Raw genomic sequence first — 21,065 nt, 5'->3', positions numbered from 1 at the left:
TTCCTCTACCCAGGTTAGAAATGTTGGCAGATATACTGACTCCATCTGGTCACTTGCACACAAAACCCTTTAGGAAATAACTTAGCAAGTAGTATCCTAGTGGCCAAAATGCAACATGCAACTGGAGAGAAGTTCCAACTCAGCTAGGGGAGTCAACTCCATGGGAAAGATAGGCTTTGCTTGTCAAATGTCATGTGAAAAAGACATTTCTTTATCAGAAATAGGTCACCTTTGGCAAAGAAGCCAGCAAAGGGCACCTAAGACAACTACCCAAGGCATTAGATCAGTCCCTGCCACATATGCTTCTCAGTCTCTGTGCTGGTTTGAAAGGATGTGTGTACCTCAGAAAAGCCATGTTTTAATCCTAATCCCATTTTGTAAAGGTAGCCACTTCTTCTAATCCCTATTCAGCATTGCATATTTGAAGCTGTAATTAGACCATCTCCCTGGAGATGAGATTTAATCAAGAGTGGTTGTTAAGCTGGAATGGTAGAGATGTGTCTCCACCCATTTGGGTGGGTCTTGATTAGTTTCTGAAGTCCTACAAAAGAGGAAACATTTTGGAGAATGAGAGGTTCATAGAGAGCAGAGCAGAACGACATAGCCATGAGAAGCAGAGTCCACCAGTCAGCGACCTTTGGAGATGAAGAAGGAAAATGCCTCCCGGGGAGCTTCATGAAACAGGAAGCCAGGAGAGAAAGCTAGCAGATGACGCCGTGTTCACCATGTGCCCTTCCAGATGAGAGAGGAACCGTGACTGTGTCCACCACATGCCTTCCCACTTGAGGGAGAAACCCTGAACTTCACTGGCCTTCTTGAATCAAGGTCTCTTTCTCTGGATGCCTTTGATTGGACATTTCTATAGATTCATTTTAATTGGGACATTTTCTCAGCCTTAGAACTGTAAGCTACCAACTTATTAAATTCCCCTTTTTAAAAGCTGTTCTGTTTCTGGTATATTGCATGCTGGCAGCTGGCAAACTAGAAAAGTCTCAATAGTCAAGAAATTCTTTCCATCACTAACATAGCCTCATCTTAAAAACTTACCTGAAAGCTTTCAAAAAGGGGTTAATACCAGGAACATCTTTAAAAACAAGTAAAATACTTTTGAATAAGACATGACAAAAATATTTATGATACAAGCAAGAATTCATCTTTTCTTATAAAAGAAACTTGTGCTTTCTATAACATAGAAAACTTTCTCCCAGATCATTAGGAGAACCCAAGCTTGGGCTCAGCTGTTAACTGCAGGGATGTGAGGCTACTTTGCAACACAGTCATGCCCGTATTTCCCACACAGCCAGAAGGGAGATGGGCCGGGAAGGTATTCCCAGAATTTTTATACCTACCTCAGAATTCATCACAGGATGATTTCGCCCAGACAAATGAGAAGGTTGTATATGCACAGATTGCCCTTCACGAATACACATATAAGCATCATCATCACCCTGAAAAACATTTGTAGATGAAAAAAAGCTTTCAAAAGTTTCAACATATTCCTGGTATTTAAAAAAAAGTCTCTAATGAAATGAAATAATATTTGATGCTTTCATATACAATTTATTGGCTCACTCTTAAATGATATAATGAATTCTAGAGAGCTGGCAGCCCCATTTATTAATTAAAATAATCTTATTTTAATTACAAAAGCAATACAACTTCAGTGTAGAAAATTAAATTAAAATAGACATACAAATATTTTCATACCCACAAATTGAATAGCAGTGTTAATATTATATTCATCTAGACGTTGTATTTATATCTATGTTTCTCCCCAAATGGGAAAATAGAGTTTTGTTGCTTTTTTTCACCCACCATGGACATTTCTCCAGATACTTATTTCTGAATAAATATCTATGTCCTATATATTTTAATGACTGCAAATATACTGCAGTGTACTGACATTTTAGTAACTTTCAAAATGGAAGACACTATAAGTAAATATCACCATACATTTCACATACTCAAATGATTTAATACTACATAATAGAGACCAAAATGTCCAAACTCAAGGAAGCATTTTTGTCAAATATCCCCATTCTTATCTATCATTTAGTCTCCAATATTCCTTAACTCAAAATGCTGGATATTATTATATAAAGTGCATAATAGAGGGAAGACAGCATCTTCAATGTGCAGTTAAGTGATGATACAAATGAATAATCTGGATTTTAAGTTATTAACTGTCTACAGTTTGGGTTATTTTGCTTATTCTAAATCATTCTCCATAAACTATACAAGGTCTTTTATGTGTTTCAGTCACTAAACTGAACAAGATCCAATATTATTCAGTTAAAACAAACTTTACTGTCAATATCTATATAAAATTCTGACATGTATATATATATACTTTCAGAATCATATTTACTTAAAACTGTTCTACTTTTGAGAACTCTCAAGGGCATTCATTAGTAAAACAACTATTCACTGTTACACATCTTATCAAAATTAGCCCAAATCAAGATAAGAAATTTGGAGTACATAGTCATGACTTAAATTAGAAGTCAATAAATTATTAACCATGGACTAAATTCAACCTAATGCCTGTTTTTTTTTTTTTTTATGTTGCCCATGGCTAAAAACGTTTTTATGTAGTTCAGTGATTTTTTAAAAAATATTAGAAGAATATTTCATGACAAATGAATATATAGAAATTCAAACTTCAGGGCCCATAAATAATGCTTTATTGGAACATAGCCATGCCCATCTATTTACAATTTTTATGGCTGCTTCTGTACTACAATAAAGATGAGTAGTTGCACCACAGAACACAAGGCCCACAAATTCTAAAATAGCTACTATCTGGTTCGTTACAGAAAAGGTTTGCTGACCCCTGATTTAAATAAACAATGTGTGTTTTCTAGACTGTCTATAGTCAATGAGGAATAGGTATTCTTTTGTTACAGAAAAAAAAATTATGGAACAAAATGATTAATTTTGAGGCAAACTGATGACAAGAAGTTAAATGCAAAATTAAATCATCACAGGCTGTCCTAATAGTGAACAAAATGATAAGGATGGAGAACAGGAAACTCTCAGTTCTCAATACTGTAAAATAAAGGAAGGATACAAAAAAGTGCTACTACAGCCTTAGGTTCTAGGTAGTTTTAGAAACCCTAATTTTGGAGCATAGAAACAAACAACATAGGAAGTTCTACCAAATTCCTAAAAGAGTCAAAAGCTCTCTCCACAGTTTATCTGTCTCAATCCAAGCATTCAGAATGCTCCATGAAAAATCATGGATATTGTGGGAGAGAGAAAAATTACCACAATATGTTCCTTACAATAAAAAACAATGATTTAACGGAGGAGAGAGATAGCTATAATAGTACATGAAATATGATAAAACAGAGATTTAGACAAAGCGTTTTCCTCTGGAAAGACAAATTATAGGGCCAGAAAGGCTTATCAGAAAAGATAATAACTGACTGAGCTTTAGAGAATAAAAAAATTTATGTAAGTGTAATATAGAGCTGAGATTAAGGGGAAGGTTTTCCAAGCTAAGAAACTTCCTCAAAATGCAAAATATACATGGAAATGTTACTAAGTAGAAAGTTTTGTAAGCTAAAACAAATAGAGGGTGTAGAGAAAGCTCTAAGGCTAGAAATTCCAACAGTTACTCCAAAGACCTTGAAGAGTTTTGAAAGCCATGTTAAGGAAATGGAACATTTTTCTATAGCTACTGAAGGTTCACAAAATAATTTTGAGGATAGGATTGAAACTATCTCACTTGTGGCTCGGAAAGAGAACTCCAATGGTTGTGCGGAGGATAAAACGGAGAGAGGAAATCATAGAAGGAGAAAGACTAGTGAGGGGGGCTACTTCACTAGCACAGGAAGGAGGTGATAAAAGTATAAGCCAAGTCAGAGACATTAGCAATGCAATAAAGAGAATGAAAGATGTCAAAGATAGAATCACAAGTACTTGGGAGATCAGTAGCAATGATTTGTAAGATCTGGTTCCTTGATCTGGTTCATTCATGAAATCAAGACCTAGCACACAGAACTCAATTTCTAAAAAATACTCCTACTAAAAGGAACTAGAGTTCCTTTGAGAAATGATGAAATGTAGGAGTATAAGATGAGTGGAAAACATCTTACTACACCAGAAAACGAGATCATGTTCAAAAAATTGATGAAGACATACCAAAAGCAGACAGAAGCCAGCTTGCAGGAGCTCCCATTAGTTACAATCGGGTCAAAATGAGCTTCCTAAAGAATAATGATGGTAATGAACAATGGATAAAAGGACTCCACTAGCCCATAGTTTGATTCCAAAAAGGAAGAGGAAGTACAGAAAAATGAAAGTCCTTTGCAGAAGAAACGCCAGCTAATAAATCCCCAGATGTAAAATTGATTTAGGGAAGGATTATTAATAGATGCTAAAACCATTTGGTAAAAGGTTATTGAGCAATATAATAGTCATACAAATCAAAGTATCACCCCACAGATTACTTATTAAGTGTAAAGAGAAAAGATACCTTCATAACGGAGAAATGTGATAGACACCAGAGATCAACGATAACATCACCAATAATGGAATAATATGACAGTATGTGCCTCTAGACACAATCAGTGAGAAACATTCTTTACATAGTATTTGTGCCAAAAATCTTAGCCTGAATCTACTGTACAAATTGTGGAGCACTCTACAAAACAACTGGCCTGAAAAAAAAAAAATCAAGAAAAAAGGTAGGGTACCTGTTCTAGACTAAAGGAAAACAGAGATATAACAACTAAATGCAATGAGTGATAATTGACTGGATCCTGGATCAGCAATTAAAAAAAAAAGCTATAAAGGATTTACTGAAATCAGAATATAGACTATATATTTCATAAAATTATTATAACATTACTGAATGTTCTCAATATGTTAAAGATATTGTGGTAATTGTAGGAGAATGTTCTTAAAAGACATTTATTCTTAGGAGACACTTGCTAAAAATTTAGCAAAAATGAAATTTAAAAATTTAGCAAGTGTCAGAGTATCTACAATTTACTTTCAAATAGTTCAGGTAAAAAATACAAATCAGAAAAGTATGGATATCTACTATGGATATATCTTTTGAGAAGTGGAGGAGTATGGATCCAGGTGAAGGACTATGGCACTGCAGTAGTCTTTTAATTTTTACGTAGACTAAAATCTTTTCAGTTCAAAAGGAACTGGGGGCTGAGGGACAGAACCGGACCTGAGAGGTGAATAAAAGGGAGGCAACTAAGTTATAACCAAAATTTCTCTGAATACTAGAGAAGATGGTGACAGCAATAAATGAGATGTTCCATAAATTGCCTGTGACAGTACCTAAGAAGAAACAAGCAATCAATGATGGTAGCTACTTTTTTCTTTCTTGTTGATCACCAAGAATGGGGAACACAGAGGATATCAGGAAGGAACAGAAAAAGTTCAGTATTATAGATGCTGATTGGTATTGTCCATTGAACATTCATGTAAGCAGGTCTACTAGCAGCTGGAGATTCCAAGCTGGAGTCCAAGAGAGGTCAGGATTGTGAGTTTCCTAGACGTGAGTCAGTGAGAGATTATGTACAGATTATGTATAAAGTAAGAAGACCAGGGCAAGGGAAGAAGGAGGACAGAAACCAATATAATTAGCTCCTATACTCAAAATACTTTATATCATTTATTAAAAATATCTGAAATGGAAAAGATACATGTAATTTGAAATTCAGTTAAAATTCAGACATTAGCAAGTCATTAGCAAAATGTGGAAAATTAGACTATTCAATCAATTTTAGTGATGAGGTCTAATACCAAAATAATTGCTATAATTAATTTATAAGCCAACTTAATAAAAGGTATAATTTAGGTTTTCTAGTCAGTATTTATAATATCAGACACACTCAGTACTTAACTCAAGAAACAGCAGGTCATACAAATACCCTAAAAATTTTTAAATAACAACCCAAAATAGAAATAACCATTTTAAAAATATATTTTGAGGGTGATTCATTTCCTCCAATTTAAGCAAACAGGTGTACAAATGATTTTAATCGTTAAATAGGATCAGTCTGGAAAATCAACTGCACCTGCATAATTAAGTCTCTTTTATAAACATTTTTGATGAGGACCATACTAGAAACAGATAAGATTTCTAAGTAAGATAAACATATTTGGAATTAGAGATTAATGCTTTTGTGCCATCTATGGCTACAACTTAGAATCAAAATAAATTGCCTCCCTGTGGACTACTCATCATGACATTCAGTGCAATGAAAGTGTCCTTTCCTCCTACTTCACAGATTTTATCTGACCGGTAAAGACAAGGCGAACATACTTTGCACGATGTTTGGCTTTAAAGTGACTGGAATACGTTTTGCTTCTCTAAGTGACTAGAACTTATATCCTAAATGAGTGCTGTGCCTCAGGGAAGCACCTTGAAGAAATCATTCACTTATTCCAGCAAGAATCATTGTTACCACAATGATTGCAGACCCCTCTTAGAATTTCCTTTATCACATTCACATAATAACAAGAATGTCCCCAATCACTACCTACACACACACAGACACACACACACACCTTTCCTTATTGCTTTATAGTCACATTTTCTTTCTAACCAACAATCGCTTTACCTAGCCTCATTATCCATCTTATTCACCAGACTTGGTTCATTTTTTGCCAGCATTGAAACAAAAGGGAAGTAGGGAAAATGTTTTGAGCAAATGCAGCAGCATCTGGACAAGTTGCTTTCCCATAAAAGCAACTTAAAGGCAGAGGGAGATTCACAATTTCTTATATGTGATTTTGAAAACACACAACATATCTTGTATCTCACAGCTTTAAGGTACAAGCCTGTTTAAGAAAAGATGATAGCAAGTGCATTCTGTAACTATACAGTGAAATATGTAGGTTACAGGCATAAACTGAAATGTCACCCTTGAAAAACTAAGTTACAGCTGGCTTCCTGCAATCACTGCAAAGACTTTGCTAGGACTAATGTGATCAGGGTACATTTTCAGGGAAATTACTAGCTCTTCCACCACAGTCACCCCAGAAGGTTACCTCTTGTTTTTTTTGAAATATGATATCAAAGGAAGTGCTGTTGCATTTAAATCCTGACAGGCAGAAAACTCTCAAGAAAAGACTTCTTGCAGCTGTTAATATGGAAATAAGGGGCTTTCTCCATCTGTCGTTATCCCAACCTCCAGTCCCCAACTTTGCCTGACAGAACTTCTCCTGACCCAATCCTCTTCTTTCTCCACGGAAAATCTGGATGCAAACGCAGTATCCAATCTTCCACACCACAGCACAACGCTGCCACCTACAGAATCATTTAATCCATTCAGCACCACCCAGGGAGACCGAGAATCTGCTTAAAACAAACACTGGCTTCTTTAGATCTGACAAAGGAGTCTACACTAAGCAGTACATTTTCATCTGGATACAGAAGGTTTCATTCCCCATTTGGGAAATGCATGCATGACCACTAAATGAGGAACCAAGAGCAGCAATATGTGCTTTCGTTGTCAGTGACTTGAGAAAACATAAATGGTTTGAAAAGCATCACAAACAATATAGGATTTTATGCAGAGCAACTTTTTAGACTGTGCTTTATCATATATAGAGAGACAGACACATAGCTGATAGATGGATAGGTACATATAGATATATAGATAATGTGGCAATTCCATTTGAAATAAAATCATTTTCATTACTTTCTTTAGGGCAGTCTGATCTTGGTAGATTATAATTGCCCAACTGTTTAAAATCACGAAGCCCTCAAACAGTTTAACTTACAGAGTCTGCTCTGCTAGTTTCTCCTCCCCTTCCTTGCCCATTCATCCTTAAGTATGGTAATTTGAGTCTGAGACAAACAGCTAATCTACCATTGATTAGAGTTCATTCCAGAGCTTCTCCTTTCATAACCACTTATGTTAAGTGCCGGGTACGCACCATCCAATGGTCACGAGAAAATGCGAAAGATAAATAGCCTTTGCTGGGACCACTCATTTCAACCATCAAGGACTGGTCATCTCGTGTGAAGGACAAGAAGATGCAGGCAGGCTCCTTCTCTGGGTCACAGTTCAAAGGATTCCGAACACAGAACTTCTTCTTCCCACAATCTGAAGCACTGAACTAGAAAAATGAAAGAGGGGAAAATAGCTTAATTATCAAACAAACAGTTCATTGCCAGTGATAGAAGAGGCTCTACCCTGAAGTATGGGTTTTAATGAGAATAGCTTTTCATTAAAAAAGATTCAAAGAAGGGAAAGACAGACACATTCCAAATTGAAAATGATCAGAGCAACTGTTAGGTTGTGAACTTTTAACCTTAATTAATTTTAATAAAAATTTGGAAAACACTTAGTTGTACCGCAATTATGCAAAAGTTATTACAGTCCCTTTTGATACGTAAAAATATTTCAAATTAGTTATGATCTGGAGCAAAGTTTTTGGTAAATTTTGAAAAACTTCATGTGGAATATTTTAATCTACATTGATATTCTTGCCTAAAGGGTATTCTCTAGTTTTCAGAGATGGAATTTTAAAAAGCAAACAAACAAACCTTTAGCAAGTTTTTATACTTAGACCTGGGCTCTGAGTCTAGAATTCAGATTCAAATTTAATACTAAAATAACACAAGAAAAAATGGTTACCCCCACATAAACCGCCATTCCAAATAATAATAAATAACAATTTAGGGGGAGAAAAAAACAGGAAACAATCTACAATGATTTAATTCAGAGCTTTCAGTGTGAGGATGAGTCTCAAAAAACAATAGCTCTGCAAAGTGACAGAGCAAACGAAAAGTGAACTTGACAGAATGGATTGTTAAAACATTCAGAAGAGCTGAACATTAATTTTTACGTAACTAGATTGAATGGAAATTTAAAGAGAAATCATAGCAAGGTGGAGAGAATAAGCCACCTGGAACTAGGAAAGCAGGGTTTTGGTCTGCTCTCCCTTTACTACATCGTGTTTGTCAGACTTCTTTCACAGTCCCTTTACCCTAACTATACAACAGGGGAACGACACAGACCTGAGGACTTTTCTAGCTCTAAACATGCTATACTATTATGACTGCACAAGAACTTAGAGACTGTAAACTTGACAGCAGACATACAATAAAAGCTTCAAGAGCTAATGCCTTGCATGTGAACATAAGAAAAGAGAGCAGGATTACCAACAAATTCCTACTAGGAAACTCAAGTCCAATCTGTTTATTCCCTTCAATCAGCTTTTAAATACATTAACACTAAAACTAAACTGAGAATCAGTACAAGTAATAGCTCTTACTATGTGGTTAAACAAAAATGCCACATTCATAATCATGTAATCAAATATGAAGGCCATAGTTACAAAATGTAGACGTGAAGGAAACAAAATAAGACGATAAGTAGAAGCATGAGCACTTGTCTTCCCTATGTGAAGAGAAGGAGAGAAAAGGACAAGAAAGGTAAGGAAAGAGAAAAGGAACTAATGCTTACTATTTGTTAAGTGCCAGACAGTGTTTTAGTTTGCTAATTGCTCCCAGAATGCAATGTACCAGAAATAGAAAAGCTTTCTCTTTTTTTTGGGGGGGGGGGGGGGGCATGGTCTGGGAATCAAAACTGGGTCTCCCTCATGGAAGGCAAGCATTCTACCACTGACTCACCTGTACACCCTGAAAAGCTTTTAAAAAGAGAAGTTATTTACATTTCCAAGGCCTTAAAAATGTCCAAACTAAAGCATCCAGAAAGAGATATCTTGACTCAAAGAAGGGCCAATGACCGTCACCTGAAAAGGCATGTGGTTGGTGTCTGTGGGTCCTTGTTCCCAGTTCCACTGCTTCCAGCTTCTGACTGCCAGTGGCTTTCTCTCTAAGGGTTTGTGGGCCTTCACTTAGCTCCTTCGGAACACAGCTCTGGGCTCTGGTTTGCTTAGTATTTCATGGGAAGGCACATGGTTGTGTCTGCTGGTCTCTGCATCTCCAAACACCACGTTTAGGGGTCTGCTCTCTGTTAACACTCCAAGCATCTCCAAATGGCTGCATCTCTATCAGCTCTGAGCTTTCTTCAAAATGTTTCACCTTTTAAAGGACTCCAGTAAACTAATCAAGATCCACCTTGAATGGATAGAGTCATATCTCCAACTAATCAAAAGGTCATACCCACAACTGGGTGTGTCACATCATGGAAACAATCCAATCAAAGTTTCCGCCCTAAACAATAGGTCTACCCTCAGTAGATTGGATTAGGAAAGAAAAGAAAACATGGCTTTTCTGGGGTACATAACAATTTCAAACCAGCACATCCTACCCTCTGGATCCCAAAAAGACATGTTCTTTCCATAAACAAAATAAATTTATTCCATCACAATATCACAAAAATCTTAAGCTAAGCCATTTTAGTAACAATACAACTACAGCACAAAGTCAGGAAGAGTACAAAATCTCATCAAAGTCAGTTACAGGCATGGACTGTCCTAAAGCAAAATTCTCTTCTGGCTGTTGAGCTGTGAAACTCAGAACAGGTTATCTGCTGCCGATATACAAAGGAGAGACAGTCATAGGATACATGCTCCCATTACCAAAGGGAAAAATTGAAGGGTAAACAGGGATCACTGGACCAAAACTGTTCCCAAAACCTGCAGGGCAAACTCCATTGGATTTCAAAGTCTGAGATCATTTATCATCAGGGCTTTAGAAAGTGGCAGTCCCACCCTTTCCAAGGGTTTACACAGAGGCCCCGCTCTCTGCAAATACTGGGGAAAGGATTGCAACACTGGGGAACATTGGGGGGGCCACCTTTTTCTTGGCTCCACACTCTCCAAACATGGGAGCAGTTCCCGAGTTCTCTGCCATTTTGGGGGCACATGCTCAACCCCCTCAAAACAATGGGCAATTGCCAGCTCCCCCCAGTCACCCTCTCCAAGGCCTGAGGTGGCAAAACTCTCCCTGAGCAAGGAAGCAAATTCACACTTTCCACATGAATGGGTGGGTCCGCTCTCCTTTCTGCTCTCCTGGCCTGGGGTTTCTTGGCTTCAGACCTTAGTACCATGTTCTGCCTTTGAAGTCATTTTTCCTTCTTTCTATCCCTTTTATTCAGACTTGTAGCGGCTTCGCTCATACAGATCTCACAAAAATGCTTTTGCTTTTTCATGTAGTGCTCAGGGATCAAACCCATCTGACAACAGGACTTTCCTCAAATCCTTTCTAGCTAACTCCATTTCCAATCCTGGCTTTTTCTGGCTGACTGGGTCCATGTTTGGTTAAATCCTCACGTGGGACCCTATGCTCTGGGGTCTCAGTTTCTTCTGGAAGCCTCAAATTTTCCAGACCGTCAGTTACTGGTTTCTTTGTACCCAAGAGTTCAGATCTCAACTTATCTCTTTTATGTTGCATTTTACTATAAGCTGCAAGGAGAAGTGAGGCTGCATTTTCCACATTTAGTTTTGAAATCTCTTCTGCAAAATATCCAAGTTCATGGCCTTTAAAATCTGCCTTCCATCCAATACCAGTAGCCAATTTTTCCAAATTCTCTGCCACTTTAAAATAAGGCTTACCTTCCTTCCAGTTTGCAATAACACATGCATCATTTCTGTCTAAGTATCTTTAGAGTCCATGCTTCAACCAACAGTCTATTCAAAGCAATCCAGGCCTTTCCGATTCACCACCTCACAATTCTTCCAGAATCTTCCCCTTCATCCATTTAAAAAGCCGTTCCAGTATGTTTGGTATTTGCAAACTGCAGCACCCTATTTCTCTAGTACCAAAACTGTTTTGGTTTGCTAATTGCTATCAGAATGCTGTATACCAGAAATGGATCGGTTCTTATAAAAGGTATTTATTAAGTTACAACTTTGTAGTCCTAAGGCCTTAAAAAATGTTCACACTAAGGCATCCAGAGAAAGATACCTTGTTTCTGAAGGAAGGCCAATATCTGTCACATGGGAAGGCACACAGCTAGCATCTGCTGGTTCTTGTTCCCAGTTCCATTGCTTCCAGTTTCTGATACCAGTGGTTTTCTTTCTAAGGGTCTATGGGCCTTCACTTAGCTCCTTTGGGATACAACTGTGGGTTCTAGCTTGCTTAGTATCTAATGGAAAGGCACATGGCAACATCTGCTGGGCTCTGCATCCCCAAACATCTGTGTCTAGGCCACTGTTCTCTCTGTTGGCACTCCAGGCATCTCTAAATGTCACTTTTGAGCCTTCTTCAAAATGTTTCACCTTTTAAAGGACTCCAGCAAACTAATCAAGACCCACCTTGAATGGGTGGGAGTCATATCTCCATCTAATCAAAAGGTCACACCCACAACTGGGTGTGTCACATCTCCATGGAAACAATCCTATCAAATTTTCCAACCTAAACAATAATCTGCTCCCACAAGATCAAATTAGGAAAGAAGACATGGCTTTTCTGGGGTACGTAACAATTTCAAACCTGCACACATAGTTAGAACACTTACATTCATTATTTTATTTAATTCTTATAGTAATACTATCTAAGGTCTAGATACATCATTTTATGGATGAACAAACTGAGATTTTAAGAATTTAAGTATTTTGTCCAAAGACACGCAGAAAGTGGACAAGTCAGGATTCAGACCCAAGTTTTTTCTTTCTACTGTAATTATCCGCCTCAAGATGTTTTTCATTATAGCCCCTTCTGAATTAAGAAATCTAATTTATGAGAATTACCATCAATAAAACCTTTCTTCCTAATGTTTCCAAGATATGTTTTTTCAGTAGTAATTCTTTTGAATTAGAAAGTCTAAACAGAATTTTAGCTGATGAGCCTGCAAGAGTTTTTTATGGAATTCTCTAAGTGTTATATCACCATTTCAAGATTCTCCTCCAAATCTTGTCTAAATTACAATCCCTGGGCCACAGTGGCTCAGCAGGCAAGAATGCTTGCCTGCCATGCCAGAGGACCCGCGTTCAATTCCCGGTGCCTGCCCATGTAAAAAAATAAATAAATAAATAAATAAATTACAATCCCTTTCCATGTTTGAAATTTAGCTGTGTTTCTTTTTTAAAAAAAAAGCTTGCTGTGCCAACATATTTATTTTCAAGTGGAAATATATCCACTGCTAGTGCAGATTATATGTGAATGTCATAACCACTCCTTGAACATGCAAGATGTTGCATTTCCTTTACTCTAACCTGCAAATCATAATGCTGCAATGAAGACATCTAGATTTCCTAAGGAGACCCCAAAAACTTGCTAAGCACTTCACCAGGCAGTGAACCACAATTTCTAAGGAAGTTGTTATTTTAGATTGCATTTGGAAAACCTTAAAAATATTACTTACCGATTTGGTTAAATGGGAGACCGGAGGTAATGTGGACAAAGGTGGAATTGTAGCTTTAGGTGCTGTAAAGGGAAGTGCATTTGGTTGTGAAATTATAGGACTAGAAATCTTCACCCAGTACGTTTTATACTTCTCAACAACTGTGACTCTGAAATGTAAAACCAATGAGATTAGACAGAACTTTGATTTTGACCTATCAAAATCAAATTTAAGGGCAGGCCATGGTGGCTCGATTCCCAGTACCTGCCCATGCAAAAAATAATAATAACAATAAAAATAAGTCAAATTTAAAACTTTTAAAGAAAAAAAAGGAATAGGCTAGGAATACACGACTTAATAATACCTAACAAACAGCATGACGAAGGCAAATCTCTAATTAGAGATTTACCCCATCACTAGAAGAACTTTACTTCTCTATCTCTCTGTTGTGTCTCTTAATCTTTCTCTCTCCCAACCCCCCTACACAGGCACACATTCTCTTTCACTCTCACTTCTTTCTTCTTGTCCATTCTTTGGGCATTTTCACAACAGCCATGAACACCAGACTCAGGTGCTAGCTGCACAGATTTCTCCCTGACACATAAAGAACATACTACTACCCATTTCATAGTGGCATGTTCAAATTATTCTAAAAGGCATATAGCTCACGTAGCAGCATCAAGAACCTGAATAGAGGATGCATACGCATCCATAAGCTCAATTGAAATTGAACAGGATTTTATTATCAGGCAAATTTTACTTAAATCTCATTCTTTGAAATGTGGTACAGCACATAAAAATTTTATCCATCTATCCCTCACCAATATTAAATTTTCCAGAATTACATTTTTATGTTATTCATGACATGGTTAAACTCTGTAACTGATATATTCTTAGAATGAGCTCTCACATGAAATCCTCTAATAGTGAAAAAGAGGAGAATATTATTATCTTTAAACAAACAATCGGTCCAAACTAGTCTAAACTAGCCAGGGAATATTTACGATGTAATGTTAATTTATAATCCCAGCTGCCACTTACTTAGCGCCAGACAGGTCCTAGCCTACACGGTAGGGCCACCCTTCACTACGGCTCAGACTGAGGAGGACTCAGCAAGACAGGCATTAGCATTTCCACTTTATAGGTAAGAAAAGCAAGACTCAGGTTTTACCTTGTGGGGGGGGGGGGGGGGCCAGGATTCAAACCAGGGTCTGATTCCAACCTCCCATTTCCCCCATTATACTACACATCTCTCTTAATTTCGAGTCGTCATCACAAATCCTACTATTTCCTAAAATAAATTATATTAGAAAATACATGAAATAAAGGCAAGCACATAATTGGCTATATTTCAGCTTGAAGGAACCAGTGTTCACGGGGACTGTGCCGATCTAAACGGAGAGGAGCAGCTATTTATAAACAGCAAAGAACATTACATAGTTACACAGTGGATGGTACTAAGGGCAGAGATGAATGTGGCCCTTCTCAAAATTATTTCTTAGAAAAATATTGAAAGAATACAGGGTGAAGACTCTAAAGATCTGGATTCACCCAGCTCTGACTGTATAAACCTTGATACGTCTTTTAATCTCTCTGGGCCTTACTTTGCTCATCGATGAAATGAGGAAGTGGGATTAAATGACAATAAAATCACTTTCAGCCTAAAATTCTGTGATTGAAAATGTGCATGCTGAAATGAAAGAAAAAGGATTTCTAACAATTTTCAGCAAACCAAAAGCTAGGAAAAAAACAATATAGACTTAACCTATCCAGCTAAATTTTTCTAGAAACACAAGTATGTAGAGAAGAGTATCTAGAATATCAGTCTCGAAATAGCACCTGGTCACAGTTACAATCAGGTGCACATAAGAGGTAAAAAACAGGAATCATCCCCCAGACAAACTTTAAACTGTGTTACACATGACGCTCACTGCGTGAGATGTCAATGGCTATTCCACGGGAATAAACGATGGTTGATCATATGGGAGCAGTCCATGGGGCCAAATAAGTTTGGAAAATTCTAGATGAAAGTAAATCCTTATTTCTTTACTACAAACCCCTCCAGGCCTTTAATATACTACTGTGCAGAGTGAAACTTAAAAAGACAGATATTATACAGGGTGTCCCAAACTTATTTTTCTGTATATCCTTTTTGTTAGAAAATACCTATTAATATTTGGCATCCCTAGAGTTGCACAATGCATTGTCTGCTAAATGCTGTTACAGACAAATCTAGATCCTACCATATTAATCAGGGAAACACAAGAGATAACCCTATAATGAGAAGGACAAGAGTTTATTATATACTTTTTTTTAGTTTATTATATTTTAAGCTAGACAAAATAAGGCTTTTTTTCCTTTTTTATTATGTTAGTAGCACTATTAATAAAGCTATACTAAATAATGACAAAAACATATTTTAAAAACTGATGTGAATGGGGAATCAATACACTATTTAAATAATAGTGTCATCTGTAGAAGCTGAACACAAAAATGTTGAACAAAAAGTATGAGATAATGGTACCTTACAAAAAATAGGTGACCAGATTTAAATGAAACAGTCTACATAAGAAAAATAAAGATCCAATGAACAGTAAAGGAGTGAAACTATAAATGTAATTAGGTAATTCCAGCACAGTACCTTTGAGCTGATCTCCTGGTCGGAACGTCATCGGATTTACTGAGATGGTGTGCACAGAGTGAGACTGTGGCATATGACCATGTCGAGGAATCATTCCATGGCATGACTGTGTTACTTTTCCATCGGGATAATTAGCCACAAAAGTAACGTGCAACAGAAGTATGAGGACATTAAGGGCAAATCCAGGAACTGTCATCTTAACAAGAGGACAAAAAGCACATTGTTTTCAAAGGTCATTAAAATAAACTATACAAATGTCAAGGCACGTGGCAGCAATTCTCAATAATTATTGCTTTCAATTTTCAGCTGACCATGTTCCCAAAATATGTAATTAAAAAAAAAAAATGGCTGTGATGTTGAAGTCTGCCCCGAATTTGAATCTCAGCTCTACCACTTACCAACAGTGAAACTGTGGGCAAATCACTTAAGCCTCCATTTCCTTAACCTGAAATATAAGGACACTAACCTTTCAAACTTGTCTTAATAAAATGAAGATACAGCCTGAAGTCTGACAAGGAAGATAATAAATGTTACCTTTCAGTAGTACTACTGGGAAAGTAAAAACTAGACCAATAAAAGCTAAAGGTTTTATTCCATTTCATTCTATAAAACTTAAATAAATAAATGTTGCTCCTGGTGTTAAATATAATCACCTGAAAATAATGTCTGTCATGACATCACCAACCTCCCATTAAATTAATCATGACACTGAGGTGGATAATTTAATTTTGAATACTGAAAACTGAGGATAACAGACAACCAACAAAAAGAACAGGCGAAATATTCTTTTATCTATACCTCAGATACATCTGAATTAAGAAACACAACTGTCACTCTATGCAATATTCTTCCTCCCACCCAGCTCATCAGCCTCTTTCCACCTGCCCACTAGAAAACCAGCTACTCTACATCAGTTCCACCTTCCTCTAGCCCTTACCACCACCTCATGTCAAGCATATATATTCAGCACCTGCAGAACATTATACAACAAGGCTGGAGGTGGATGTGCAGGGACAGGTGACAATGGTACTAATATATAGAGTCAACGGTGTAGATAGGCTGGAGACAGGAAGAATTCAAGAAGCATATCATTCCTACAGAAAGGGAACTATTTGTATGATACAACTGGTCATAGACAAAATAAAAATAGCCATAGAATCACTAGAACAAATTATCCTTTTTATACTCACATAAATGGACAATGGGGTGGGAAAAGATCCCGCATTGGACCAGGGCTAACCTAGGAATTTCTACTAGACACCAGAAATTGAACTGCAGATTTTAACTAGCCCTGCATCTACACCAGGAGTTGTCAAGAAAATAGCATATAATCCAAGAGTATTGTATACTTCTATTTTTTGTCAAACATCAAAGCTGAGCAGAATTCTCCTCATTTTAGGATGAGCAAATGGAAGAAATACAGCAACCAAGAAGCTCTGAAAAACATTTCTAGCATAAGAAAAGCTCATGATTTCTCTGCAGACTCAGAGGATAAGCATTACTTTGAAAAAAGTCTATTACTATGGGAAATAGAATTTTTAAGAAAATAACTACAAAAGAGTCTTAATAAAAAGCCATACTTTTTCTTGATTCTATAAAATAAGAACAGACAGTTATAAGGAGAGGTCATTTTAATTAAGAAGAAAATACAGAGTAAGATAAGAAAAGACATCAGGGAAACCGAAACGTGCAACAGCAAAATTGAAATCCACATTGGAAATGGAAAACTAGGTAGAGCATAAACTTGAGGAGCACTCTGGGAATCATTATACCAAAAAAGTATCAAAGAAAAAAATAGTGAGAAATTAGATGTAAAATGAACAGTAGAGACCAAACTATGAGCAATAGGGTGTCAGAAAGAGAAGCCAGAACAATTGAAACAAATAATAATCAAATGAAGAATAACTAAAACTTTCGTTAGAGATAAAAATGGACCTTAGTCTATTGACCAAAAGAAATGATCATATTCTAGAAAAAACCAATTTAAAACATTTATACTTGTACTGGTTTGAATCTGTTAAAGAACAGACATTTTAATCCGTCCCTTTGGGGACCGACCTACTGTGGATGGGACCTTCTGGTTAGATTGTTTCCATGAAGATGTGACCCTGCCCATTCAAGATGGGTCTTAATCCCCTTGCTAGAGTCCTTTATAATAGGATAAAACAACAGTAAAAGCCCAGAGAGCAGAGAAAGAAAATGCCCCAGGAGAAGTCAGGAAGATCCACAGGAGCTGAGAGAGCCATTTTGAAACCAGAATCCAGGACAGAAAGACCAGCAAACACTCTGTCACATGTGCTGTCCCATGTGACAGAGGAACCCCAGATGCCAGCAGCCTTTCCTCAGAGAAGGCATCTTCCTCTTGATGCCTTAATTAAGACATTTTCATGGCCTTAAATTGCAAATTTGTAACCTAATAAATCCCCTTTGAAAAAGCCAACCTAGTTCTGATATATTGCATTCCAGCAGCTTCAGCAAACCGAAACAATACTCAAATCCCTCCTGACAATTTTTTTGTATTTCAAGAACAAAAAGTACTATAAATATTTAAGCCAAAACCATAATCATAAGACTTTAACTATAAGCCATAGAAATCAAGCTAGCTTCAGTCTCTACCAGGAAACGAAACAACAACACAGAGGCCTGAGGGTAGAAATTACATGACTTAGGAATTCTGTTCACAAAAAGCAAACAGCAGAATATTATGTGCAGTATAATCCCGTTCTGGTATAAAAAGAAATATATAAATATTTGCATGCCGAGAGAAAAGTCTGGAAGGGATATGGTAAACTATTACCTGTGGTTATGCATGGGAACAGCAGAGCATAACAGTTAAGAGCATGGGCTCTGGGGCAAGACTGCCCAGATCTGAATCCAGGATTTACTACCTATCACTAGAGTGCATTAGCATAAGGGTAATCACCTCACTTCTAGATGCTTCCATTTCCTATGGGAAAAATGGAAATAATACCTACCTGTATCTACTTCTTGGGGATTGAGTTAATACAAAAATACTTAGAATAGACCCTGGCACATACTAAGAGCTCAATAAACATTAGGGTATGTGTGGTAGATGCATGGTTTACTATGTACATGAATATATTTTCTTAGTGATTTCCAATAAGCATATGCTTTCTTTTTTAGTATTTTAAAGTTTAAGAATGAACTTTTTTTTTTTGATAGACCGTCCCCCAAGGTCAAACAGCAAAATATTCTCAGACATGCAAGGGCAGAGAAAATATTTGACACAAGTATCTTTACTCTAAAAAACTAATCTGTAGGGCCAACCAATAGACAAATTCAAAGAAATTCCTCTGCAATAAGAAAGTTTTCATCCAGTGAGCACTAAAATTAGTTATATATGTGAAGTTAATATTAAATTATTATTTTAAATATTATTACAGAACTGAATCAAAAGTCAGAATATCAGAAAAATATGTATAATATAAAATAACAACTCAATATAATGTAACTCCAAAAGCCCAGATAAAGATAACAAATGCAAGCAAATAGGAAAAGAGGAGAGAAGTAAACCTGCTCGATTCCTAGCCTAGAATGGGGAAAATCAAAAGCTATTGATAAATCTTACAAAGCCACAGTAATCAAACAGCATGGTACTGGCACAAGGACAGACATAGAATAGAATAGAATTGAGGGCTCAGAAATGAACCTTCACATTTACAGCCAACTGATTTTTAACAAGGTGGTAAAGACTACACAAATGGGAAATGATAGTGTTTTCAACAAATGACTTGAGAAAACTGGGTCTCCATTTGCAGAAAAAAAAAAAAGGAGGACCCCGTACTTCACATTATATACAAAAATCAACTCAAACCAGATCAAAGACCTAAGAGCTGGAACTATCAAACTCCTAGAAGAAAACATAGGGAGGCATCTTCAGGGTCTTGTGTTAGGCAACAGTTTTTTAGATTTTATTCCAAAGCACAAGCAACAAAAGGAAAAAAAATAGATAAATGAGTTCTCATCAAAATCAAAAACTTTCGTTCCTCAAAGGACTTTATCATGAAAGTAAAAAGACAACCTACAAAATGGGAGAAAATATTTGGAAACCACATATCCAACAAAGGATTACTATCCAGTATATGTAAAGAAATTCTTCACCTTAACAACAAAAAGACAACCAACCTACTTAAAAAATGAGCAAAAGATCTGTACAGACATCTCTCCAAAGAAGATACACAAATGGCTAGAAAACACATGAAAAGATGATCAACATCATTTGCTATCAGGGAAATGCAAATCAACCCACAATAAGATATCATTTCACACCCATTAGAATGGTCGCTATTAAAAAAAAATGGAAAATAAGTGTTGGAGAGGATGCCAAGAAACAGGAACACTCAATCATTGCTAGTGCAATGTAAAATGGTGCAGCCACTGTGGAAGACAGTTTGGTGACTCCTACGAAAGCTAAGTATAGAACTACCGCAATCTCACTACTAGTATATACATATATATATATATATCCAAAATAATTTAAAGCAGGCGCTTGAACAGATATTTGCACACCAATGTTCATAACAGCATTACTCACAACAGCCAAAAGACAGAAGCAACTCAAGTGTCCATCAACTGATGAATGGATAAATAAAATGTGTATATACTTTTAAAATAGTATCATTCAGTTGTAAAAAGGAATGAAGTCCTGATACATGTTACAACATGCATGAAGCCTGAAAACATCATATTGAGTGAAACAAGCCAGACACAAAAAGACAAAGACTGTATGATCTCACTGATTTGACATAATTAAAATAAGCAAACTCATAGTGTCAGAATCTAGAATATAGGTTACCAGGGGATGAGGTGGGGGTTAGGGAATGTGTAGCTAAGGCTTAAAATGTACAAGGTTTCCATTTGGAAAGATGGGACTGTTTTGATAATGGATGGTGGTGATGGTAGCCCAACATTGTGAGTGCAATTAACGGCACTGAAATATATGCCTGAATATGATTAAAAGGGGGAAATGTCAGATTGTACATATGGTAATAGAATAAAATTTTTTTTAAAAAATCCATGGACTGACACTGTACAAAACAGTGAACCCTAAATTAAACCAATGTCTTTAATGAATAGTACAATTATTAAAATACACTATCATCAATTGTAACAAATTTTCCACATCAATGCCAGACACTGGTGGTGGGGTGGTACATGGGAATCCTGTGTTT

The 21,065-nt window shown here is 36.6% G+C and overlaps 1 protein-coding gene across 7 annotated transcripts in view; it reads right to left on the bottom strand.

Moving 5' to 3' along the window:
* The window catches only part of FRRS1 (ferric chelate reductase 1), a 79,834-nt gene that overhangs the window by 20,414 nt on the left and 38,355 nt on the right, over window positions 1–21,065 (bottom strand). For 4 of the 7 annotated variants that reach the window (XM_077120146.1, XM_077120147.1, XM_077120145.1 and 1 more), the window contains 4 exons: window positions 15,874–16,069; window positions 13,254–13,315; window positions 7,912–8,094; window positions 1,350–1,448 (listed from right to left, as the gene is read on the bottom strand). In XM_077120146.1, coding sequence (XP_076976261.1) covers window positions 1,350–1,448; window positions 7,912–8,094; window positions 13,254–13,315; window positions 15,874–16,069 — 540 coding nt within the window. Of the gene's footprint in view, window positions 1–1,349; window positions 1,449–7,911; window positions 8,095–13,253; window positions 13,402–15,873; window positions 16,070–21,065 lie in introns of all 7 variants that reach the window. The other 3 variants (XM_077120150.1, XM_077120149.1, XM_077120151.1) reach the window with 2 other exon arrangements.

This window comes from Tamandua tetradactyla, chromosome 11 (assembly GCF_023851605.1).
Source record: "Tamandua tetradactyla isolate mTamTet1 chromosome 11, mTamTet1.pri, whole genome shotgun sequence".
NCBI lineage: Eukaryota > Metazoa > Chordata > Mammalia > Pilosa > Myrmecophagidae > Tamandua > Tamandua tetradactyla.
The sequence above is the reverse complement of the archived record's forward strand: the minus strand, read 5'-3'. Positions and strand labels throughout refer to the sequence as shown.